Genomic DNA, 25,048 nt, shown 5'->3' with positions numbered 1-25,048 from the left:
GGGAGTCGGATGTGATGACAGTTGTGTCCCTCATATATGGGGGGAGTCGGATGAGATGACAGTTGTGTCCCCCATATATGGGGGGAGTCGGATGTGATGACAGTTGTGTCCCCCATATATGAGGGGAGTCGGATGAGATGACAGTTGTGTCCCCCATATAGGGGGGAGTCGGATGTGATGACAGTTGTGTCCTCCATATATGGGGGGAGTCGGATGTGATGACAGTTGTGTCCCCCATATAGGGGGGAGTCGGATGAGATGACAGTTGTGTCCCTCATATATGGGGGGAGTCGGATGTGATGACAGTTGTGTCCCTCATATATGAGGGGAGTCGGATGAGATGACAGTTGTGTCCCCCATATATGGGGGGAGTCGGATGTGATGACAGTTGTGTCCCCCATATAGGGGGGAGTCGGATGTGATGACAGTTGTGTCCCCCATATATGAGGGGAGTCGGATGAGATGACAGTTGTGTCCCCCATATAGGGGGGAGTCGGATGTGATGACAGTTGTGTCCCCCATATAGGGGGGAGTCGGATGTGATGACAGTTGTGTCCCCCATATATGAGGGGAGTCGGATGAGATGACAGTTGTGTCCCCCATATAGGGGGGAGTCGGATGTGATGACAGTTGTGTCCCCCATATATGAGGGGAGTCGGATGAGATGACAGTTGTGTCCCCCATATAGGGGGGAGTCGGATGTGATGACAGTTGTGTCCCCCATATAGGGGGGAGTCGGATGTGATGACAGTTGTGTCCCTCATATATGGGGGGAGTCGGATGAGATGACAGTTGTGTCCCCCATATATGGGGGGAGTCGGATGTGATGACAGTTGTGTCCCCCATATATGAGGGGAGTCGGATGAGATGACAGTTGTGTCCCCCATATAGGGGGGAGTCGGATGTGATGACAGTTGTGTCCTCCATATATGGGGGGAGTCGGATGTGATGACAGTTGTGTCCCCCATATAGGGGGGAGTCGGATGAGATGACAGTTGTGTCCCTCATATATGGGGGGAGTCGGATGTGATGACAGTTGTGTCCCTCATATATGAGGGGAGTCGGATGAGATGACAGTTGTGTCCCCCATATATGGGGGGAGTCGGATGTGATGACAGTTGTGTCCCCCATATAGGGGGGAGTCGGATGTGATGACAGTTGTGTCCCCCATATATGAGGGGAGTCGGATGAGATGACAGTTGTGTCCCCCATATAGGGGGGAGTCGGATGTGATGACAGTTGTGTCCCCCATATAGGGGGGAGTCGGATGTGATGACAGTTGTGTCCCCCATATATGGGGGGAGTCGGATGTGATGACAGTTGTGTCCCCCATATAGGGGGGAGTCGGATGAGATGACAGTTGTGTCCCTCATATATGGGGGGAGTCGGATGTGATGACAGTTGTGTCCTCCATATATGGGGGGAGTCGGATGTGATGACAGTTGTGTCCCCCATATAGGGGGAGTCGGATGTGATGACAGTTGTGTCCCCCATATATGAGGGGAGTCAGATGAGATGACAGTTGTGTCCTCCATATATGGGGGGAGTCGGATGTGATGACAGTTGTGTCCCTCATATATGAGGGGAGTCGGATGAGATGACAGTTGTGTCCCCCATATATGGGGGGAGTCGGATGTGATCACAGTTGTGTCCCCCATATAGGGGGGAGTCGGATGAGATGACAGTTGTGTCCCCCATATATGGGGGGAGTCGGATGTGATGACAGTTGTGTCCCCCATATAGGGGGAGTCGGATGTGATGACAGTTGTGTCCTCCACATATGGGGGGAGTCGGATGTGATGACAGTTGTGTCCCCCATATAAGGGGGGGGTCGGATGTGATGACAGTTGTGTTCCCCATATAGGGGGGCGTCGGATGAGATGACAGTTGTGTCCCCCATATATGGGGGGAGTCGGATGTGATGACAGTTGTGTCCCCCATATAGGGGGGCATCGGATGAGATGACAGTTGTGTCCCCCATATATGGGGGGAGTCGGATGTGATGACAGTTGTGTCCTCCATATATGGGGGGAGTCGGATGTGATGACAGTTGTGTCCCTCATATATGAGGGGAGTCGGATGAGATGACAGTTGTGTCCCCCATATATGGGGGGAGTCGGATGTGATGACAGTTGTGTCCCCCATATATGAGGGGAGTCGGATGTGATGACAGTTGTGTCCCCCATATAGGGGGGCGTCGGATGAGATGACAGTTGTGTCCCCCATATATGGGGGGAGTCGGATGTGATGACAGTTGTGTCCCCCATATAGGGGGGCGTCGGATGAGATGACAGTTGTGTCCCCCATATATGGGGGGAGTCGGATGTGATGACAGTTGTGTCCTCCATATATGGGGGGAGTCGGATGTGATGACAGTTGTGTCCCTCATATATGAGGGGAGTCGGATGAGATGACAGTTGTGTCCCCCATATATGGGGGGAGTCGGATGTGATGACAGTTGTGTCCCCCATATAGGGGGGCGTCGGATGAGATGACAGTTGTGTCCCCCATATATGGGGGGAGTCGGATGTGATGACAGTTGTGTCCCTCATATATGGGGGGAGTCGGATGAGATGACAGTTGTGTCCCCCATATAGGGGGGAGTCGGATGAGATGACAGTTGTGTCCCTCATATATGGGGGGAGTGGGATGTGATGACAGTTGTGTCCCCCATATATGGGGGGAGTTGGATGAGATGACAGTTGTGTCCCTCATATATGGGGGGAGTCGGATGTGATGACAGTTGTGTCCCCCATATAGGGGGGCGTCGGATGAGATGACAGTTGTGTCCCCCATATATGGGGGGAGTCGGATGTGATGACAGTTGTGTCCCTCATATATGGGGGGAGTCGGATGAGATGACAGTTGTGTCCCCCATATAGGGGGGAGTCGGATGAGATGACAGTTGTGTCCCTCATATATGGGGGGAGTGGGATGTGATGACAGTTGTGTCCCCCATATGTGGGGGGAGTTGGATGTGATGACAGTTGTGTCCCCCCATATAGGGGGGCGTCGGATGAGATGATAGTTGTGTCCCCCATATATGGGGGGAGTCGGATGAGATGACAGTTGTGTCCCCCATATATGGGGGGAGTGGGATGTGATGACAGTTGTGTCCCTCATATAGGGGGAGTCGGATGTGATGACAGTTGTGTCCTCCATATATGGGGGGAGTGGGATGTGATGACAGTTGTGTCCCTCATATAGGGGGAGTCGGATGTGATGACAGTTGTGTCCCCCATATATGGGGGGAGTGGGATGTGATGACAGTTGTGTCCCTCATATAGGGGGAGTCGGATGTGATGACAGTTGTGTCCTCCATATATGGGGGGAGTCGGATGTGATGACAGTTGTGTCCCTCATATATGAGGGGAGTCGGATGAGATGACAGTTGTGTCCCCCATATATGGGGGGAGTCGGTTGTGATCACAGTTGTGTCCCCCATATAGGGGGGAGTCGGATGAGATGACAGTTGTGTCCCCCATATATGGGGGGAGTCGGATGTGATGACAGTTGTGTCCCCCATATAGGGGGGAGTCGGATGTGATGACAGTTGTGTCCTCCATATATGGGGGGAGTCGGATGTGATGACAGTTGTGTCCCCCATATAGGGGGGAGTCGGATGTGATGACAGTTGTGTCCCCCATATAGGGGGGCGTCGGATGAGATGACAGTTGTGTCCCCCATATATGGGGGGCGTCGGATGAGATGACAGTTGTGTCCCCCATATATGGGGGGAGTCGGATGTGATGACAGTTGTGTCCCCCATATATGGGGGGAGTTGGATGTGAAGACAGTTGTGTATCCAACATACGGGGGGATGACAGTTGGGCCTCCCATGTATGGCCAGTCTTGGAGCCAAAGGGCATCTGATTGCGCCCAAGACCCCCACGATCATCTAATATTTTAGGAGTTGTCCAAGCAGGAACAGGGGTTGTAGTGAAATGCATCTATCCTAAGGGCCCCCGGTATGAGCACTGGTGACCCCAAACCTGAAAACTAACAAAAACTAAAGTGCCCTCGCCGGCTGCCACTCATCCTCTGGACTGTTATTCCTAGAGATCTGTGTGTCTGCTCCGTTTTCTTGGGTCCCGACCTCTCATTTTCCTCAGATTTCGGCAATTAAGGCTCTTTCCATTTTTCTTGCTTGCCGTCCAGTAGGGAACATTTTTTTTTGTTCCCCTTGCGTGGGAGTTTGTGTGTCTGCAGCGAGCGAGTGAGCAAGCGAGCAATGTGTCTGCATCACATGGTGAACAGATGAGAGATGAACCTCCACTATGGGTGGTCCAGATGGATGAAGAAAGACAGGACAGGAGGCAACATAAAACATGGGCCCCTGTAATTACAACGCTTCCTTCTAATAAACTGTATTTATGGTCGACGTCCGCCTGTCCGCCTGCCCGATTCTGCTGCTCCTGCAGAAAGTTAGCGCCACCGCAGGCCAAATGTTGATTTCGGGTTAGCAGGGTCCCATGATTTGGGGTAGGCAGAACATTTTTTCTGGACGTTTGTATGTACCTTTTATTTGTCCGCCAATGCTAGCCACCTATATAGGGACAGGGCCACATCTCTTCCTCCGTGTCCCCTACTTACCCCCCACACACACTTCTCCAGTCCTTTGCAGTAACCTCTCCGTTTGAAGTTTGCGTCCTCGGGTCCCATCGCCGTCTCTTTTCATGTCTGTTCCCTGTGTTAATTAGGGAGTTGAAATTCCTCAGACTCCGCTCAATGGGCTTTGAAGCCCAGATGGACCAGCGCTCCTTCAAATTAACACTAATGACAAGAAACTTTCTTTCTTGCTCACAAAGTTCGCAAGCGGCGCAGTGAATACCCCGGCCATACAGTTCCCACAGACCAAGAGCTCGTTATGACGTGGGCACATTAACCCATTCTGCTCCACCAGATAATACGCAATCTAGATATTATTATTCTTTATATATATATATATATATATGCGCGACCTCCGAAGAGCCCGATAAGTCATACGAGGGCATTAACTCTCGGAATTTCCTGTCTTGTATAATGGACTTTTGCATTATGTCATACATTAGCCAGGAATGCAGGACGCTGGTGCAAAAATACTGAACACTCCTTCTTGCTCTCCTCCTCCTCCAGCGGGAAGTCGGGTGAGCCAGGAGCTCAGCTACACGAAAGAGAAGATGGGCGAGGAGTCCGTCTACACCTCGCAAATGCTCATCCAGACCCCGAAGACGGAAGGCGAAAATATCCTGACCCAAGAGGCTCTCCTGCTGCACCTGAGTGCCGCGCTGGCTGCTAGCAAAGTGCAGGTCTCAATGTATGGAAAGTAAGTGCCACGCGGCTGCAGACCACCATGACGGTGGGATTGTGATATTGTCTCTGAGTCTCTGGACTGGGGCTGTAACGCTGCAGAACCTCTTAGAAGGCAGAGCTGTCAGTCAAATTTCATGCAATGCATTAAGTATGGGAAAGGTTTGTCATGGACACTTTAGGCCAGGGACTACATGGCGACTTTGGCCACGTGACCCGTGATCGCTCTTTGTCGCTGCTACATCACATTTGAATAGGGTCGCTCAGGGGTGCCACAGCTGCAACAAGGAAGTTGCAAAAAATCGGACCCAGTTGGTTGTCACTAAACCACCCAGTTCCCTTGTGATGTAGCGATCTTTGCTGTCGCGACTGAGGGCGCCATATTATGTCACCGCATTGTTACTAATCATTTCTTTCTGTTTCCAGGTCGTGGGATCTGAACAAGATTTGCTACAAGTCAGGCGTCCCGATAATCGAGAATGGGATGATTGAGCGGGTGAGTGCAACGTGCGGAGAGCTGCTATAGTGGTCCTCCTTATGACGCAGAATTAATTAATTGGGGGCCAAAAAGTGTTTTTTTTTATTTTTAACAGCTGGCGGGATTTTTACTGTTTTGTAGATGATCGAGAAGCTTTTCCCATGTGTCATCATCACCCCATTGGATTGTTTTTGGGAAGGGTCTCAGCTGCAGGGAGGCTCCGCGTATTTACCGTAAGTAAATCAGCCATCCGCGCCCCCATCTGCTGTCCTCACTATCTTTGGCCGTCCGCGCCCCCGTCAGCCGTCCGCGCCCCCGTCAGCCGTCCACGTCCCCGTCAGCCGTCCACGTCCCCGTCAGCCGTCCGTGCCCTCGTCAGCCGTCCGCGCCCCCGCCAGCCGTCCACGCGCCCTTCAACCGTCTGCGCCTCCTCTAATAATCAAGTGATATTTGTTAATTTGTAAAATTGCATCTGTAGATAAATTCGTTTTTTTGCATGTCGTTGGCTGTTGATTTAATAATTTGATGGTGGTCATCTGAGCCGCCTCTTAAACAAACATGACAGACGATAATGGAGCATGTCGGCTTTCTGTCACTATCATGGAGGCACAGGAAAGTGTCCCTCCAGAATCCGGCCCCAGATTTACACATTGTGGCAACCTTGACTGAGCCGGTGTCGCCCCCGCAGGACTTCACATATCTCCCAGCTCACCCTCCCTCAATTTCACTCTGGCAATTATGTGTCTATTAAGGCTGGGGGGCTGCGTAGGTTTCTGGTGGGTTGTGGGGGGGAGGAACAGAAGATGGAAGCGGGGACAATAGTGACTATTCTTTGTGTTTACAAGTGTGTTTATCTATATGGGGCCCAAGCTGAGCCCCGGCTTTGTCAGCAAATGGTAACAGAATGTATTCTCATGCTAATGATGCTGTAAATGGCTTCAGTCACTAAACAAATTGAAATGCTGCCATTATTCAGGCCACTGGTGGAATAAAGAACTGTAAAAGAGAGGGGAGAACTGAGTGAGGGAGACAGTGAGAGAAGGAGAGAGACATGGAGAGAGAAAGAGAAGGGGAGAGAGAGAAGGAGAGCAAGACATGGAGAGCGAGAAAAGGAGAGAGACATGGAGAGAGCGAGAGAAGGAGAGAGCCGAGAGAGAAGGAGAGCAAGACATGGAGAGAGAGAAAAGGAGAGAGACATGGAGAGAAGGAGAGAGACATGGAGAGAGCGAGAGAAGGAGAGAAACATGGAGAGAGCGAGAGAAGGAGAGTGAGACATGGAGAGAGCGAGAGAAGGAGAGCGAGGCATGGAGACAGCGAGAGAACGACAGAGATACACGGAGAGAGCGAGAGAAGGAGAGAGAGACCAGGAGAGAGCTAGACATGGAGAGGGCGCGAGAGAAGGAGAGAGAGACATGGAGAGAGAGCGAGAGAAGGAGAGCGTGGGAAGAAGAGAAGGAGAGGGCGAGAGAACGAGAGTGAGACATGGAGAGAGTGAGAGAATGACAGTGAGGCATAGAGAGAGAGCGAGAGAAGAAGAGCGAGACATGGAGAGAGGAAAGCGAGAGAGATGGAGAGAGCGAGACATGGAGCGCAAAAGAAGGAGAGCGAGACATGAAGAGAAAGCGAGAGAATGAGGGAGCGACATGGAGAGAGAGTGAGACAAGAAGAGAGATAGAGAGAGCGACAGGGATAGAGCAAGAGGAGATCAAGACAAGGAGAGAGTGAGAGAAAGAGAGCAAGACAGAGTGACAAGGAGAGAGAGAGAGACATAGAGAGTGAGAAGGAGAATTACGAGGAGACATGAGACATGGAAAGAGGGACGAGGAGAGAGAGGAAGACATGGAAAGAGGGAGTGAAACATGAAGAGCAGACAGAGAGAGAGTAAAGCATGGGAAAAGGAAGGAAAAATGAAGTGAACCATGGAGACAGGGGAGAAGAGGAGACAGCGAAACATGGAGAGAGGGACGAAGAGAAGTCAGTGAAACATGGTGAGAGGGGCAAAGAGGAAACAGCAAAATATGGAGAGGGGTGAAGAGGAGAAAGCGAACAAAATATGGAGAGCGCGTCAAAGAGGAGACAGCGAAACATGGAGAAGGGCAAAGAGAAATCGGTGAAACATGGTGAGAGGAGCGAAGAGGAGAAAGCGAAACATGGATAGTCTGTAAGTCGCTGACCCGTATACTATTCGCCAATCTGTGCGATAGTCTGCAGGCCACTGACCTGTATACTCCACACCTCTCTATAAGATAGTCTGCAGGCCGCTGACTCTTTTATGCCACACCACTCTGTGAGATAGTCTACAGGCCGCTAACCCATGTGCTCTGCGCAATAGTCTGCAGGCCTCTGACCCGTATACTCTGCGCAGCTCTTTGCGATAGTCTGCAGACCGCTGAACCGTACGTTCTGCGCCGCTTTATGCGATAGTCTGCAGGCCGCTGACCCATATACTATGCGCCACTCTGTGCGATAGTCTGCAGGCTGCTGACCCATATACTCTGCGCCGCGCTGTGCGATAGTCTGCAGGCCGCTGAACCGTACATTCTGCGCAGCTCTGTGCGATAGTCCGCAGGCCGCTGACCCATATACTCTGCGCCGCGCTGTGCGATAGTCTGCAGGCCGCTGACCTGTATACTCCACACCTCTCTATTATGCCACACCACTCGCTGTGCGATAGTCTTCTGTGCCTCTGACCCATATACTCTGCGCAGCTCTGTGCGATAGTCTGCAGGCCGCTGAACTGTACATTCTGCGCCCCGCTGTGCGATAGTCTGCAGGCCGCTGAACCGTACATTCTGCTAAGCTCTGTGTGATAGTCTGCAGGCCACTGACCCGTATACTCTGCGCTGTGCGATAGTCTGCAGGCCGCTGAACCGTACATTCTGCGCAGCTCTGTGCGATAGTCTGCAGGCCGCTGACCCGTATACTCTGCGCTGAGCTGTGCGATAGTCTGCAGGCCGCTGAACCATACATTCTGCGCAGCCCTGTGCGATAGTCTGCAGGCCGCTGAGCCGTACATTCTGCGCCGTGCTGTGCGATAGTCTGCAGGCCGCTGACCCGTATACTCTGCGCCGCGCTGTGCGATAGTCTGCAGGCCGCTGCTGCGGTTTTAGGCTCAGGCCTCTTCCGCTTCAGTTCAGCCTTGGGGATCTCTCCCTCTCTGTAAGGCAGAATCAGAGGGAGAGGCTGCAGAACAAAGGAGCAGTAATGTGTGCAAAAAACAAAAGCGTTGAGTTGGCTTCAGTGAAGCAAAAAAAGGACGGATAAAGGGACTTCACTGTGGAAGCAACTGCCAGCCGCTTGGTATGTGGGAATCTGGAAGAATCAGCCTCGTTTCTGGCCAGATTTAATGAATTATTGCACTACCCCTCCCTCACCCACCAGAGCAATTCTCTATGTGTTGTGTCCCCTTCTCCGCTAATGTCCCCGTGGTGGAGCGGCGCCCTCCGGGGGAGGACGACTTTGTATCTTTTTCTTGTGCAGATGCAATCTGGACCTTCTCTTTCTAGATGCCCAATGATTGGTGGCTCCAGGGTGGTTTTTTCTCTCTTCTTCCCTGGTCCTGGAGTATTCTGCACTCAGGGATGTTTTGGACCATGGAGAGGCAGTAAAATAAAGCTGCCCCCCTCCACCTACCTCTCCTCTCCTTTCTCTTACCTCCTCCTCCCTCTCCCTCTTTCTCTCCTCCCTCCCCCTCATTCACCTCCCTTTATCTGGGGGCTTGAGAAAACACAGAACTTGTTACGTGGGGTCATCACATCTTTTGGAGGGGTAAAAATGGTGAATTTCCCAGCATCCAAAGAGGGGATGCAAGGGACCCATAGCCTCTCTATAAGCCAGTTGTTTGGGAGGCCCACCGATCCAAGTAGATGCCCCCTTTTCATGTGAGAATTTTCTTTGCTCGCAGTTAACCCATCAGTTGCTGGATTTCAAGTTCATTGGAGCTCGGAGACCCCCACAGAGAGGGTCCAACCGCCATATCTGTCAGGTTCTTCGCACACGGGCCTTCGTCCTGATTGGAATAAAATGTAATTTAAGACCAGGCGTCTTTCCACTTTATAAAGTCAATTTCCCATCCAATATGGCTGCTCCTAATCTATGCTGCTCAGCTAGAACCGACGGAAACCGTTGTCTAATTTAGAAGTCCGTACACTTTGCATTTTAGCTTTCAAGACCCCCGCTTGCTGTGAGCGGGTGGTATTATCGAGGATTCCTGGTATTCTGCTCACACAGCTGCGGTGCTCGTTACAGTGTCGCTTTTCCTTACACCGATACACTGGAATAAGTGAGCAGAACCGAGCCGAGACACGATTTCTGCCAATGAACGTTTCCATTCACCAACGGCAAGCGGAGAGCTTGGATGAAGCGAAGCACAAAGCATATCGGAGAGCCGCGCACCATGCCTACACGGCTCCCGTCGGGCATCGCCGGGCTCATTCCTGGAGACGTTTCCCATCGTGCTCGGCCTCCCAAGCTGCAGCCATGGTTCCCCCCCACCATCCCGACCACCTTCCCAGCATTTCTTGCAGGGATTCCCGGTCTATCAAGATGTTAGCGAGTTGCTGATAATCGCCCTGACTTGCGCTACGTGCTGATGAAATGGGAGCACACAGCTTTGTTCCCCTGTGTAACAGGATAATACATGCTCTTTTTTTTCATTCTCCCTCTTAGCATCTGGCACGCCTCATCGGGTAAGGGGGGACGCAGACCCCAGATCTTAGAAGGGGGTGGGGAAAGCATCAGTCAAATCTATTTCAATTGGAAAAAAAAATTAATATCAGTTTTTATTTCACCTTAAACTCGTACGGTCTGCAACCAAGAGATCAAGTGCCAGTGTGAACGGGGCAATATGGGAGAGCACGATACATCCAAGGTCTATGGTTGTGCACCCCAATTTGTGGCTCTTTGCAAAACTACAACTCCAAGCATGATGGGAGTTGTAGTAACTGAAGTGCCGCAAGCTGGTGTCACTGATCTACGTCATCTTTTAAGCTCCTGACACTAAAGCTGAGCATCCATACTTGTGTCATCCAAACCCGCCGAAATTGACAGGCTCGGCCGACAATGGTCTAATGTGTATAGGGGGCAGCGTCCAACTCAATGTCGGGAGAGATGTCGATCGGATATGTCCGATTTCAGACTGCCCTTCACATTGTTCTCCATCAGATAAGCCGCCATCCAACATGCCAGTCGACGGCTTTCTCATAGAGAACACAGGAGCACACGGCCGAGCGAGCGCGCGCCTGTGTATGAGAGAGTCGTTCGGGCCAACAGCCATCTATTGTGCACGGCCATCTTAATTCTGATCACATACATCACCCCCCTCGGTTAGCCCGTTGGACCCCTGAAAATGAGCCAATACAGGACTTGTAAAATGGTGCAGAAAATATTCTCAGATTTGCAATATTTAATAACATTTTTAATTCCGTTCTTATTTGCAGGGGGAGGAGAGACATTCAGTGGACAAACTTAGACCCCATCCAGTTGATGGAGGAGCTCAGCCAATTCACCAGCCTCGACGGCTTCAAAGAAATGCTGGACAAGGCCGAGGTGGGACAAGCGTATATGGAGCGGCCTTGTCTCGACCCCACCGATTCCGAGTGTCCCGAAAGTTCTCCTAACAAGAAGTCACAAGAGGTTAGCAGCAGTAATGTCATCTCCTACTGGAGCCATTTCTCCTGTAAGAGCCTGGATAATATTCTAACACATACGTCTGTGTTCCATCGTAGACCCCAGACATTGTCGCCACACTTCAGAATGGCTGCCATGGCTTTTCCAAGAAGTTCATGTACTGGCAGAAGGAGCTGATTCTAGGCGGGATGTCCAGGGGGACCAACGGAGAGCTAAAGAGGTAAAGAACTGTTCTCTAAGCAGAGGCTGTCATTTCTCTGTGGCCGATCCCCCGAAATTGACGTCTTTCTTTTCTCTTAGCGCTGAAGCTCTGCAGACCATGTACCTACTGATGAGTCCGGGGCAGCTGTACGAACACTTCAAAGATGACTATGAAATCCATGACATCAACTGGAATGAGGAGAAGGCAGCCGCCATATTGGAGTCGTGGCAGCGAAAGTTTGTAGAGGTTTGTGACTTTTCTTTTTACCTAAATCATATAATCTATAAATCATATTTTCAGCTTGTCCATGGGTGGGCTTCAATGGGTCATTTTTCTCTTATGGGGATGGATTTACCTAGAGGAACCGGAGGTCTCCAGAGACCAGGTGACCTCAACCAACCTCTGCCCTCTACGCCCCCAGCATCTGTAATCATCAGTCTTTTGTTTAGAAAGGAGATTTGTTTGGTGGGGAAGGATAAGATAACAAGGAGCAATCCAATAATCTATATTATATACTCTGCATTGGAGTCCTGCCGCCGCCGTAGCCTCCTCGTCCTCCTCACATAGGTAATGATATAAACAGATTGTAGACAGGGTAATGAGAACAAAATGTCACCTGTTCACAGCAAGCGCAGCAGTCCATCCCGCAGAACTCCTCGCAGAGCATCCATGCCTTCTCCACCACCACCCTGAATGATATCATGAAGTCCTTCTCTGACGTCAGTGCCATCCGTGTGGCCGGCGGGTACCTGCTGATGGTAAGGACTGACGTTTTCACCTTGGTAGTGATTGATGAGCATCCGTGATATTGGCTTATAGTAAAACGAAAAAAGTGGTTTGGTACCGTGTTAGCCAGTAGAAAAAAATATATAAAGTCCTCTCAGTGAGAGAAACAAAATAGGAATCTTGTGGGTATGATACCGAAAGCTTGCTTTGTAACAGCATTCACTATTATTTGTTAGCCATTAAAAGGTATCACACCCACAAGATTCCTATTTTGTTTCTCTCTCTGAGAGCACTTTATATATTGGCTTATAGGGAACAGGGTCAGTAAATCTTCTCCTCTCCCTACAGTTGGCGTATGCCTGTGTCACCATGCTGCGCTGGGATTGCTCCAAGTCTCAAGGAGCCGTGGGTCTGGCCGGTGTCCTCCTTGTGGCTCTCTCCGTGGCGTCAGGACTGGGACTTTGCTCCCTTCTTGGCATCTCCTTCAATGCTGCAACAACCCAGGTAAATTAATAAATCCTTAAAACTTACTTTCATGCCATGCAGCTCACTAAACGCTCTTCGCAGTCCTATAAAATGTTCCCTTTTGAAGGTGCTGCCATTTCTTGCACTTGGTATCGGTGTGGATGACATGTTCTTGCTGGCGCACGCTTTCACCGAGACCAGCCTGAGTACCCCATTAAAGGTGAGTGACCTCATTTACACCCATTAAAATAGTTCTCACCATATAGATCACCCACTGACGCTGCCAATCTCATCCACACATCTCATTTGTGGTTTTTTTTTTATTGTGGCAGGAAAGGACTGGCGAATGCCTGAGACGCACGGGCACAAGTGTGGCGCTGACGTCCATCAATAATATGATTGCTTTTTTTATGGCGGCTTTGGTTCCAATCCCAGCATTGCGGGCGTTTTCCCTGCAGGTAATATTACCCACATTACACAGTGAAACATAACAGAGGTACCCTCCTCCTTTTATGTGCAGAGCATATAAGGGGTCGAGGGGGTCCATGCATCTCTGCACTACAATCCCGGTGACCCTGGAGGGTAGTGAAAGGCGAGATTGCATCAGAAGTCTCTAATGGGAATTGTCCGAGCTGCTCAGGTGAAAGGTGACATCAGTACAAAGGCCTTGGATACATTAAGATGTCACTTCCCTGGGGGCTGTCGGAGGGGTAGGAGGGGGTAAGGGGCTGGGACTTTCTGGGTGGTCTGTGAGATAAGGGTGGACTGGAGACTACAGTATGCTTCCACCTAATTATATACACCAAGTCTGGAATGTGGACTAAAGAAACGTTACATAAGCAATGAGAATGATAGATCTCCATACGCTGATTCTTCTTTCAGGCTGCTATTGTGGTCGTCTTCAATTTTGCAATGGTTTTGCTTATATTTCCTGCCATTCTGAGCTTGGATCTCCAGCGTAGAGAAGATCAGAGGCTGGACATCCTCTGCTGCTTCTACAGGTAGATAATAATTAATGTTACATTATGTTATGATGAGTCAGGATGTTATTCTCATGGTGGATGATTTATGAACCCCGTTTCTTGTCTGTAGCCCGTGCTCCTCCAGAGTGATCCAGATTCAGCCTCAAGAAATGCCGGACGCTAATGACAATCACACTTACCACCCATCATCTTACGGGAACCCCACCATCACTACCAGCACCCATATCACAACCACTGTCCAGGCTTTCACCCAGTGTGACTCATCTGGGCACCATGTGGTCACCATCCTACCACCGACCTCCCAGATCTCCACCTCGCCCTCCGTCATTGTCCCCACTGTGGACCCTTTGGGGTCTCAGGTCTTCAGCCCCTCCAGCTCCACCCGAGATTTGTTGTCTCAAGTGAATGAAACAAAAGGAAGGCGCGAGTGCGTCCCTCTTCCATTCCTGAAGTGGAGCCTGTCCGAATTTGCCCGTGAGAAATACGCGCCTTTACTGCTGAAGCCGGAAATGAAGGTGAGTTATGCGGCCAAATGATCTTTTAGACCTGGCAAAACCTGAAGATTTTCTTGTACTGAGATCTCTGCTGCTTCTCTTTCTAGGGGATCGTAGTCGCTCTCTTCATGGCCCTTTTAGGCCTCGGCTTGTATGGAACCACCATGGTTCATGATGGCCTCTACCTGACGGACATTGTTCCTCGAGAGACCAAGGAATACAACTTTATCTCCGCTCAGTTCAAATACTTCTCCTTCTACAACATGTTCATTGTTACAAAGGGAGGCTTTGATTACCCCAAGGCTCAGACGTCCTTGTACGAGCTTCACGAGTCCTTTGGCTCCGTCAAGTACGTTGTTCGAGAGGAAGGAAGAGACTTACCCAAAATGTGGCTGCATTATTTCCAGGACTGGCTGAGAGGTGAGGACGGACTCTAACGTATTGTGATGTGCAAGGGAAGGTCACTGCACATGGTGGGACCACCCGTGACGGTTTATGGTAGTAATGGAGCCCCGTGACCTGATCAGAGCCATTACCTTTATGTGAAAGCAAATGTCAGGAATTCACTGGAATTTTTAAAGGGGCTTTCATCTTTTTGTTTTTTTTGTTTTTTTCGCCAAGTAAATTTATTGTAAATTTCCTTCCCTTCCAACAGGTCTCCAGGATTCTTTCGACAAGGATTGGCAGTCAGGCCGCATCACACAGGATAATTACCGTAATGGCACTGAAGATGGCATCCTGGGTTATAAACTCCTCATCCAGACAGGAAACAAGAAGGATCCCTTTAATATTGATCAGGTAGATTTTTTCTTTTAGTGACCTCTTATACAATAAATAGCTATCGGCTGCGATCAACCATCAGCAATCTGTCCCAACTCCTGCGTCCTTTACTGAGAGGGAGGCCAGCTGTCAGACTCCTCTGGCATCGGCTCATCTTGCCGAGAACAAAATCGGATTTACTGAATTCTTAACTCCCCCTGAGATCATCTGATGGGGGAGAGTCGGGAGGCCCCCAATACTCATTAGTCTGTCGGACAACATTGTCGGGCTTTGCCCTCATTGGTCTAATGTGTAAATTTCACAGACTTGTAAGTAAATTTGTGTTCCCTTAATGTATTGTTATGTTCTTCCCCCTGCGCAGCTGACTAGTCGGCGACTGGTGGACGAGAACGGCCTCATTCCTCTGGATGCTTTTTATATCTACCTGACGGTGTGGGTCAGCAATGATCCCCTGGGCTATGCCGCCTCTCAGGCCAATTTTTACCCTCAACCTCCAGAATGGATCCACGATAGATACGACACCACTGGGGAAAATCTGAGAAGTGAGTTTATATCCTTGCGCTTATATCCCATCATGTGAACGCAGTCAGTCAATATACCATGAATCGGCAGCGTCACTGAGGCATGCGGCTCGCAGTGCCTCGCCCCCCCCAGTGATGTCTCTGACGCTTAGCTAGTGGGTAGATGTAACCAGTCGTCTTTGTGAAAATTAAAATATCCCTTTTCTCCTCTTTCCTCCCCAGTTTCAGCAGCAGAACCTATCGAATTTGCCCAGTTTCCCTTCTACCTGAACGGCTTACGCCAGACGTCTGATTTCATCGAAGCCATTGAGAGCGTGCGCTCGGTGTGCAAGGAGTTTGCTGAGCAGGGGGTGTACAGCTACCCCAGTGGATACCCCTTCCTCTTCTGGGAGCAGTACATCGGTCTGCGTCACTGGTTCCTCCTGGCGATCAGCATCGTCCTGGCTTGTACATTTCTGGTGTGTGCCCTCCTCCTACTGAATCCATGGACGGCCGGAATCATTGTAAGAGCCCGTAATAATGCCGTGCTATCAGAGCGAGGAGCCACGACCGCAGGACTAATTTGCCCCTGATTTTGTGCTCTAGGTTTTCATCTTGGCTATGATGACGGTGGAGTTGTTTGGGATCATGGGACTGATTGGCATCAAGCTCAGCGCCATTCCTGTGGTTATCCTCATCGCCTCCGTTGGCATCGGAGTAGAGTTCACCGTTCACGTGGCATTGGTGAGTCGCCGGCTCAACCATTTGTGCTACTATGAGCGTCCATTGACATTCAGTTAGGCTGCGTTCTCTCGTTGCCAAATTGTGGGATAACCTGAAGAGTTTTTTACCGTAATTTTGGAAAATCACTTAAAAAAATCAATACGGTTTTACTGTGTTTCAATAGGTGTGAATAAAGCCATGGGAGATATTTAGGAAGCTTTTAAAATTTGTTTCTAGAAACTAATCCTGTATTTATTTTTCCTGCAGGGATTTCTCACAGCTATTGGTGACCGGAACCAGCGCTCTGTACTCGCCCTCGAACATATGTTCGCCCCAGTCCTGGATGGCGCCATATCCACTCTTCTCGGGGTGCTGATGCTGGCAGGATCTGAGTTTGACTTTATTTTAAGGTACAGTTCAGTTCTAGTGTCAAATGGATGTATTACCCCCCATTATACAGCTTTACTGTTACTCTGCCTCCTACCATGTTGAGTCAGTATCGGGTTTTTCCTGTAATTTCAAAGACTGCCTACGCTTTATTTTATCTTTTTTTTTTTTTATTTACAATGTGTGATGCGGCTCTCTGCAGATTGGTGAGGGTCCTTATCTAAGACCCCCACTGATCGCTCAAAACACTAGTCTGATGTGGGCTGTTCAAGAGCGCCTTGATTGGGGTAAGGGGGTCATAGATTTTTTTATTGAACCCATATACAGCTCCATGTGCACGCTCAAGAGATGCTGCACACACAAGTATTTGCAATTTTCCAGTAGGGCCTACCATCCACGTATCTTCCACATGTGAATTCACCCTAAGGTTGGGGTGACACCAGCTTGTATTCACTTATCCGAGAGAATAGGGTCGATTATGCTATGATCAGATTTTCTTGGATGAGGAGAAGATGGGGAAAAAAATTTCTCCATCTTCTCCATTGTGTCCATTGAAATCGCACCGTACTCAGATGTTATCTGAGTGCAGTCTGATGTTTTCCACAGGCTCATTTATTTGCATGCCCGAGTGTGATCCAATAATCCAATCCAACTCAGCCATGCTGCGATTTTTTTTTTTTTTTTTTTTCCTTGGCCCGGCTCGGTCCAAGAAAAAAATCAGACATGTACACGGCCCCATAGAATAACATTGGTCCAAGTGTGATCCAATGTTTTGTCAGAATGTACCTGCACCGAAAATACGGTCATGTGCACCAAACCCAAGGGTGGGTCCATACCACGTCTTTTTTGCCGGCAGTCAAAAACGTTCATTTTTCAAACAGAATCCATTTCAGGACTCGCTGAAGTATGTCTCTTTTTTAGTGGGATTTTTTTTGGTCATTTCCTTGAAGCGTGTCCAATGTTTATAGACCGTGGGACTCTCGACCTGAACTCAGCGGCCACATAGGCATATAGGAGGCCGCCAAGTCAAGGTCTGGACCCCCAAGGCCGCTCCGTGCATCGCGCTCCGTATTCGCACCGCAACACGCGAATGTGTGACTATGGCCCAAGAGTGAAGCTGCTGTGTTTGTTTTTTTTATTGTTATTAAAAAGTAAAAGAAAATCCAGCAGAAAATGTCTGTGTCCGCTCCTTAAGGCTATGTGCACACGGTGCAGATTCTGCTGCGCTTCCGCAGCAGTTTTGGCCCTGCGGAAACGCAGCAGTTCCGCAGACCAAGTACAGTACAATGAAAGCCTATGGGTTTTCAAAAACGCTGTGCTGACGGTGCGCTTTTTTCTGCGCGGATTTGCTGCGCTTTACAAACCGTAGCATGTCAATTGTTTGGGCGGTTTCCGCAGCAGTTTCACACCTTTAACATAGTAGAGGTGTGAAACTGCAGACCAAACCGCAGGAAAACCGCAGACCAAACCGCAGGTCTCTTTACCTGCGGTTCCGCGTGGAAAAAAACGCAGGTGAATCTGCAGCGTGTGCACATAGCCTTAAACTTTTTTGCATTTTGTTAAATCTGCAAATATTCACGTTCTGGAGCGTTCAGGCCATGAAGAGGTTAACAGAACAAACCCTCCGCAGAGGTTTGACGTAGTTTGGACTTGGGGTCAGGGGCTGAGCTGGCGGGAGATTACAGCCCAGTGTGCGGCCCGAAAAGACGCAGTGTCTGAATCTGATCCAAGAGCCTTCGTCAGCCTGGGAGGTCTTGTTTAGAAGAGCGGGGGCAGGAGGGAGCCGGAGCAAGTCCTGACGGATCAGGAAATAGCACAGCGATCCCTCATGTAAACAGACATCCTGCGCACAGTTTGGTGTAAACAGCTGAAGTCGCTCAGAGATCGGGCTCCATCCCCCCCAAACTCCTAAACCAAACACTCAATGAGAGCAGAGATTACTGCACCCAACATAAACACCAGTCCCACTTCTAAGAACTCTGCTGATTCACATCTTGGAGCAGAGGCCTCTTAACCCTTCCTCCGCTAGTGGCTAATGTGGTGGTGGCGGCGGCGCGCTCCCCCACGAGGACCACCAAGGTCTTTTTTTTTTTTTTTTTTTTTTTTTTTTTTAATGCGGTTTTAAAGCTTCCATCAAGGTTCGGACAGACCTCGTTCTTGGCACAGGGACAAGTGACCCAGTTCTGCTCACGTCAGTTTTACTCTGTGCCAAGAACGCTCTCCTTGCCTCTACCCTGCGCTCTCACGCTGTGTGTGACACTCTCCCATCCCCCCATTCCTGTGGGTCAGAATGCAGGTTGTAATGGATGGATATAGGGGGAGGGAGAGTTCAGGAAGCCGGGGCACCCCCACTGACCGGGAAGGAATCCCCCGGGCGGCAGCAGGCTCCTATGCTCTCACTTAGCCAGCCTGGCCCTTTAAAAGTCCATGCACAAACCGCTTCTGCTCGCTGGGAGTTGTAGTTTAGAAATGAAACGTGTTGCCCTGTTATAATAAAAAAAAATAAAAACGAATTGCATTTGTGCGAGGAAACCTTTGTGATGATGTCTCCTCTTCTTCGCAGGTATTTCTTTGCTGTGCTCACGATTCTCACCGTCCTGGGGCTGCTGAACGGACTGGTTCTGCTCCCGGTGCTGCTGTCTCTGATCGGACCACCGGCTGAGGTGAGTCCTACTATGAGACATTTTGTACGGGCGCATTCAGACATCCGCACAAATCAGTCTGAAATCAGACCGCGATACAAGGACTGGCCGCAGGCCTCCCCACCTATGTATTTCTGTGCAGCTGTCGCACTCGGGTCGGTAGAGCCGCCGGCCAGTCCGTGTATTGAGGTCCGATCTTTGCCCGTTTCGTACAGTTATCTGAATGCGCCCTTAGCGTTAAAATGCCAACCTTCTGTCATCTGTGAGATTATGGATTTACCAATATTTCTCATCCATAGGTGACGCCTGCAGACAACAGTAACTGCCTCCCGACCCCCACACCGGAGCCCCCACATCTCAACCACCACGCCTTCTACATGCAGCACAAAGCCAGAGGACGAGGGGGATTCAGTGACCCCGAGGACTCCTCAGAATACTACTCCGAGACCACCGCAACATCGGGGCTGGAGGAAGATGATCCTCAACTATATGAGCGCAGTCCATATATCATCCCCCCAAAACCATCACACATCCTGCTGGAAGCAAGCAAGAGCCCCTCCTATCCCAAAATCATGGTAAGTTATCCTGAGACTAAAACATTCATGAAATCGAGTAAAGGAACTACGATAGAACAGCACCACCTAGTGGCCATTCTCATGAGAAAAACCCTTGCAAACATGTAAAATATAGAAGAAAGACCATTGTAAACGTATAATAGAAGAGCGCCACCTAATGACCATTCTCTAAAGAAAAATCATTGCAAACATGATAAATATATTTTACAAGTGGTGAATGAGATCAGAAGATTAAAATGTTGTTATTTCTGTTTTATAGTTGGTAAAACCTTGCAAGGGAAACCAAGAAGACGTCCTTCAGGACGGAGCAGATCCAACTCTACAGGATGTAGTCCGGAACAGTAATCAAGATTGTAAGGACTCTCAGGAGCCTAAAGACTGGAGGAAGTGTAACCAGGGGTCTGCATGGGCTAAGCAGCCCCCCAATTACAGGACTCAGTATGGCGGTAGACCTCAGGGTCACAGAACTACACCTCCAGCCTACTGTACAAAAGTGACGGGACCCAGCGGCTCCATCACCACCGTCACCGCTACTGCCTCGGTGACTGTTGCGGTTCATCCGAACTTGCCAGGAGCCGTGCGGGCGTACAGCCACGAGGCCTATGAGGACAGCGATACGGACCGCATGGAACACAGGCCCAAATGGGTCAGGAGTAAAAACCGGCGGCCGGAAGTGTTTGAGCTGGAGGATCTGGAGCAGAACCGGAGCACGGAGCGATCCTCCGTTGTGCGCTAGGTCAGTATATGGAGGCAGGAGACATACTGCCATCAAGTGGTTGTCGGTGGTACTGCAGTCATCACTTTTAGGACCATCAGAAGCAGATTATCTGCCGACTAGATTCACCCAGAGGAATCACACTTGAAAAACATAAAATAAAAATACATCAACCACAAGTTTAATACTTTTTTTTTTTTCCCTTCTTTTTCAGAAAAGCGTCCACTTCCAGAACTTGCATCTTTGTACATTAGCGCCGACCTCCCCGGAGCCATCTACAAGGAGAGAAGAGAATACTAATAAGATTAGATCAATCAAGTATTAGAGACTGCGACCACAACGTCTATTTAATAAGCTGATAATGTACTGTAGATGCGGGGGAGGGGAAAGACCCCCTAAACCTTGCCCGGACCCCCTCCTCCCATCCAACCTTTTATGTCGCCTGCAAATCAGACTCGCCAGTTTTGCTGCTATGTGTTAACTCCTTTATTGCTGGAGTGTTTTTTTTTTTTTTTTTCGTTTTGTTTATTTTTTAAACGCAGTGTTTTTTTCACTTTGGGAATTTGGAAGAAAATGTTAAAAGGAAAAATGAAACAAAGCACTTTCCTTCCCTGTAAAAAGGAAAAATAATTCAGATTTCTTTACTCAATGTTAGTTCCTCGGGATCAGGATCCGTAATCAGCTGTCATTCCGGATACAGTGCATCTATGCAACATATTCCCACCCATCGTCCTTTTTTTTTTTTTTTTTTTAATCCTTACTGTTGTCTCAAAGGTCGATGAAAAAAAAAAACTATATTTTGGAACTTTAAAGTGTCACCTATGCTGACACGCAGGGTTTGTTTTTTTTTTTTTTTTTGAAACCGTTCCGCTCCAAAATCCTCCTTGAAAGTTGTTCCCATTCATTTCTATGGGAAATCCACTTTGCTGTTTATATGAAAAGTTTTTGGAACCATTTTTTTTTTCCTGAAGAGGTTTTGAAAAATTCCTGGTGTAAAGAAAAAAAAAAAAAGTGCAAGTCACCTAGAAGAATCCTGATGGGATAAGCTCCAAATTTTAGCGCTGTCTAATAAAAAAAAAAAAAAAAAAAACACTTTAGGGAAAATAAAAACTTTTCAAAATTCCTTCAGGAAAAGAAAAACTCTTCCCAAAATGAGCATTTTAAAAAAGTTTTTTTTTTTCAGACAGATTTCTCTTTTTTTAGAATTTTTTTTTTTTTACACGGATCTACTCTAAAAATCCTCCTTTAAAAAACAAACAGTTGGAAATCCCTTTCTATTCATTTCTATGGGAAATCCCTATTTGCTACTCACATGAAGTTTTTTCAGTATTTTTTTTTTAGTGAATGAAATGAATGGGGGGGAATTCATTTTTATAAAAATATTTTTAAACAACAGATCCTGATGTTATCTGCTCCAAATTAGGTACTGGCCCAATCAAAAGGCAGCAAAGAAAAAAAAATCAGGAAAAAAGAAAATAAAAAAAATTCCAAAGACAAAAAAGGAACAGATTTGTCAATGTTACGTCTGGTGGATATGGAGATATGGAGCTGGCGAGATTTATCATAAACCTCTCGCCTCAAATAAAAGTTGCAAGCTCCCAATAAGCTATTTTTTCCTTTTCTCCAAGCCAAAAAAATAAAATCGGAGGGTCCAACATTGGTAGAATTCACCCGCACCTCCAGCAATGTCGGATGCAGATTCTGTCTCCCCCAATCCTGTTCCCCCCAGAACTTGTAGCACTGCAGATTCTCAATAACTACATGACTAATTAACCTCTTAATGCCTTCACTGCCAGAATGTTGTCCAGCACTAAAGTGGTTAATCCCCACTTTGTCTTCGCTGTGAACGATGGAACCGTTATAAATGTCTCTATATAAATATATAGGATTATATATATATAAATGGCCTGTCCTTTATAGGACATCATTATATTTGTCCCGCTTCAGGGACCCTCTTATAGTATTCTGGTGTTTGTTAATTAATATAATAATTATTATTATTATTAGCGTGGTGTCTGTAAGATGTGAAACGGCAGCTTCTCTAACAAATATATATAAATATTAACCCTCGCGTCGCTGCCGGGAGCCGCAGGGCGGCGCACAGGTGACCCACGTGCCACCCTGCGGCTCCCGGCGACGCAAAGGGTTAAAGGTCTAAGTGTTTTGTGTCTGTTCTGTGGACTGAAGCTCGGTACAAGTGTCACTGCGCCAAATCTAAATTATTTATATTAAATGGAAACAAAGGTTTATTTTTGTAGATTGTACAGAAGTTGTAGCCGCCAACCGAAGTCTATTTTTAAAGAGTAAAATATATATTATATATGATTATAATCACCGGCTCTCGAGTCTTTATTCTTCCCTGTTTTGTTTATTTTGTTAAGTGGGAACAGTGATGAGGACAAAATCCCTTTATATCATTATCTATATGGGCAGTATTATAGTAGTTATATTCTTGTACATAGGGGCAGTATTATAGTAGTTATATTCTTGTACATAGGGGCAGTATTATAGTAGTTATATTCTTGTATATAGGGGCAGTATTATAGTAGTTATATTCTTGTACATAGGAGCAGTATTATAGTAGGAATATTCTTGTACATAGGAGCAGTATTATAGTAGTTATATTCTTGTACATAGGAGCAGTATTATAGTAGTTATATTCTTGTACATAGGGGGGCAGTATTATAGTAGTTATATTCTTGTACATAGGGGCAGTATTATAGTAGTTATATTCTTGTACATAGGGGCAGTATTATAGTATTTATATTCTTGTACATAGGGGCAGTATTATAGTAGTTATATTCTTGTATATAGGGGCAGTATTATAGTAGTTATATTCTTGTACATAGGAGCAGTATTATAGTAGGAATATTCTTGTACATAGGAGCAGTATTATAGTAGTTATATTCTTGTACATAGGAGCAGTATTATAGTAGTTATATTCTTGTACATAGGGGGGCAGTATTATAGTAGTTATATTCTTGTATATAGGGGCAGTATTATAGTAGTTATATTCTTGTACATAGGGAGCAGTATTATAGTAGTTATATTCTTGTACATAGGGGCAGTATTATAGTAGGAATATTCTTGTACATAGGGGCAGTATTATAGTAGTTATATTCTTGTACATAGGAGCAGTATTATAGTAGTTATATTCTTGTACATAGGAGCAGTATTATAGTAGGAATATTCTTGTACATAGGAGCAGTATTATAGTAGTTATATTCTTGTACATAGGAGCAGTATTATAGTAGTTATATTCTTGTACATAGGGGCAGTATTATAGTAGTTATATTCTTATACATAGGAGAAGTATTATAGCAGTTATATTCTTGTATATAGGGGGCAGTGTTATAGTAGTTATATTCTTGTACATAGGAGCAGTATTATAGTAGTTATATTCTTGTACATAGGAGCAGTATTATAGTAGTTATATTCTTGTACATAGGGGACAGTATTATAGTAGTTATATTCTTATACATAGGAGAAGTATTATAGTAGTTATATTCTTATACATAGGAGAAGTATTATAGTAGTTATATTCTTGTACATAGGAGCAGTATTATAGTAGTTATATTCTTGTACATAGGAGCAGTATTATAGTAGGAATATTCTTGTACATAGGAGCAGTATTATAGTAGTTATATTCTTGTACATAGGAGCAGTATTATAGTAGTTATATTCTTGTACATAGGGGACAGTATTATAGTAGTTATATTCTTATACATAGGAGAAGTATTATAGTAGTTATATTTTTGTACATAGGGGCAGTATTATAGTAGTTATATTCTTGTACATAGGGGCAGTATTATAGTAGTTATATTCTTGTATATAGGGGGCAGTGTTATAGTAGTTATATTCTTGTACATAGGGGACAGTATTATAGTAGTTATATTCTTGTACATAGGGGCAGTATTATAGTAGTTATATTCTTGTACATAGGAGCAGTATTATAGTAGTTATATTGTTGTACATAGGAGCAGTATTATAGTAGTTATATTCTTGTACATAGGGGCAGTATTATAGTAGTTATATTCTTGTACATAGGGGCAGTATTATAGTAGGAATATTCTTGTACATAGGGGCAGTATTATAGTAGTTATATTCTTGTACATAGGAGCAGTATTATAGTAGTTATATTCTTGTACATAGGAGCAGTATTATAGTAGTTATATTCTTGTACATAGGGGCAGTATTATAGTAGTTATATTCTTGTACATAGGGGCAGTATTATGGTAGTTATATTCTTGAACATAGGAGCAGTATTATAGTAGTTATATTCTTGTACATAGGAGCAGTATTATAGTAGTTATATTCTTGTACATAGGAGCAGTATTATAGTAGGAATATTCTTGTACATAGGGGCAGTATTATTGCAGTTATATTCTTGAACATAGGGGCAGTATTATAGTAGTTATATTCTTGTACATAGGAGCAGTATTATAGTAGTTATATTCTTGA

The 25,048-nt window shown here is 47.0% G+C and overlaps 1 protein-coding gene across 3 annotated transcripts in view; it reads left to right on the top strand.

Annotated features, from left to right (window-relative positions):
• The window catches only part of PTCH2 (patched 2), a 41,967-nt gene extending 19,049 nt beyond the window's left edge, over positions 1 to 22,918 (top strand). For all 3 annotated transcript variants that reach the window (XM_073544424.1, XM_073544423.1, XM_073544422.1), the window contains 22 exons: positions 5,116 to 5,305; positions 5,716 to 5,785; positions 5,909 to 6,000; positions 11,206 to 11,401; positions 11,494 to 11,615; positions 11,696 to 11,843; positions 12,224 to 12,355; positions 12,672 to 12,827; positions 12,916 to 13,008; positions 13,121 to 13,246; positions 13,671 to 13,789; positions 13,881 to 14,286; positions 14,373 to 14,685; positions 14,921 to 15,063; positions 15,407 to 15,587; positions 15,789 to 16,069; positions 16,152 to 16,289; positions 16,536 to 16,678; positions 19,219 to 19,318; positions 19,597 to 19,872; positions 20,132 to 20,608; positions 20,802 to 22,918. In XM_073544424.1, coding sequence (XP_073400525.1) covers positions 5,160 to 5,305; positions 5,716 to 5,785; positions 5,909 to 6,000; positions 11,206 to 11,401; positions 11,494 to 11,615; positions 11,696 to 11,843; positions 12,224 to 12,355; positions 12,672 to 12,827; positions 12,916 to 13,008; positions 13,121 to 13,246; positions 13,671 to 13,789; positions 13,881 to 14,286; positions 14,373 to 14,685; positions 14,921 to 15,063; positions 15,407 to 15,587; positions 15,789 to 16,069; positions 16,152 to 16,289; positions 16,536 to 16,678; positions 19,219 to 19,318; positions 19,597 to 19,872; positions 20,132 to 20,608 — 3,858 coding nt within the window. In that variant the 5' untranslated portion in view covers positions 5,116 to 5,159 and the 3' untranslated portion in view covers positions 20,802 to 22,918. The remainder of the gene's footprint in view (positions 1 to 5,115; positions 5,306 to 5,715; positions 5,786 to 5,908; positions 6,001 to 11,205; positions 11,402 to 11,493; positions 11,616 to 11,695; positions 11,844 to 12,223; positions 12,356 to 12,671; positions 12,828 to 12,915; positions 13,009 to 13,120; positions 13,247 to 13,670; positions 13,790 to 13,880; positions 14,287 to 14,372; positions 14,686 to 14,920; positions 15,064 to 15,406; positions 15,588 to 15,788; positions 16,070 to 16,151; positions 16,290 to 16,535; positions 16,679 to 19,218; positions 19,319 to 19,596; positions 19,873 to 20,131; positions 20,609 to 20,801) is intronic.
• Positions 22,919 to 25,048: the final 2,130 nt, after the last annotated feature.

The sequence above is a fragment of the Dendrobates tinctorius genome, unplaced genomic scaffold (genome assembly GCF_039654945.1).
Source record: "Dendrobates tinctorius isolate UK_male_01 unplaced genomic scaffold, ASM3965494v1 ptg000138l, whole genome shotgun sequence".
Classification (NCBI taxonomy): Eukaryota; Metazoa; Chordata; class Amphibia; order Anura; family Dendrobatidae; genus Dendrobates; species Dendrobates tinctorius.
The sequence above is the reverse complement of the archived record's forward strand: the minus strand, read 5'-3'. Positions and strand labels throughout refer to the sequence as shown.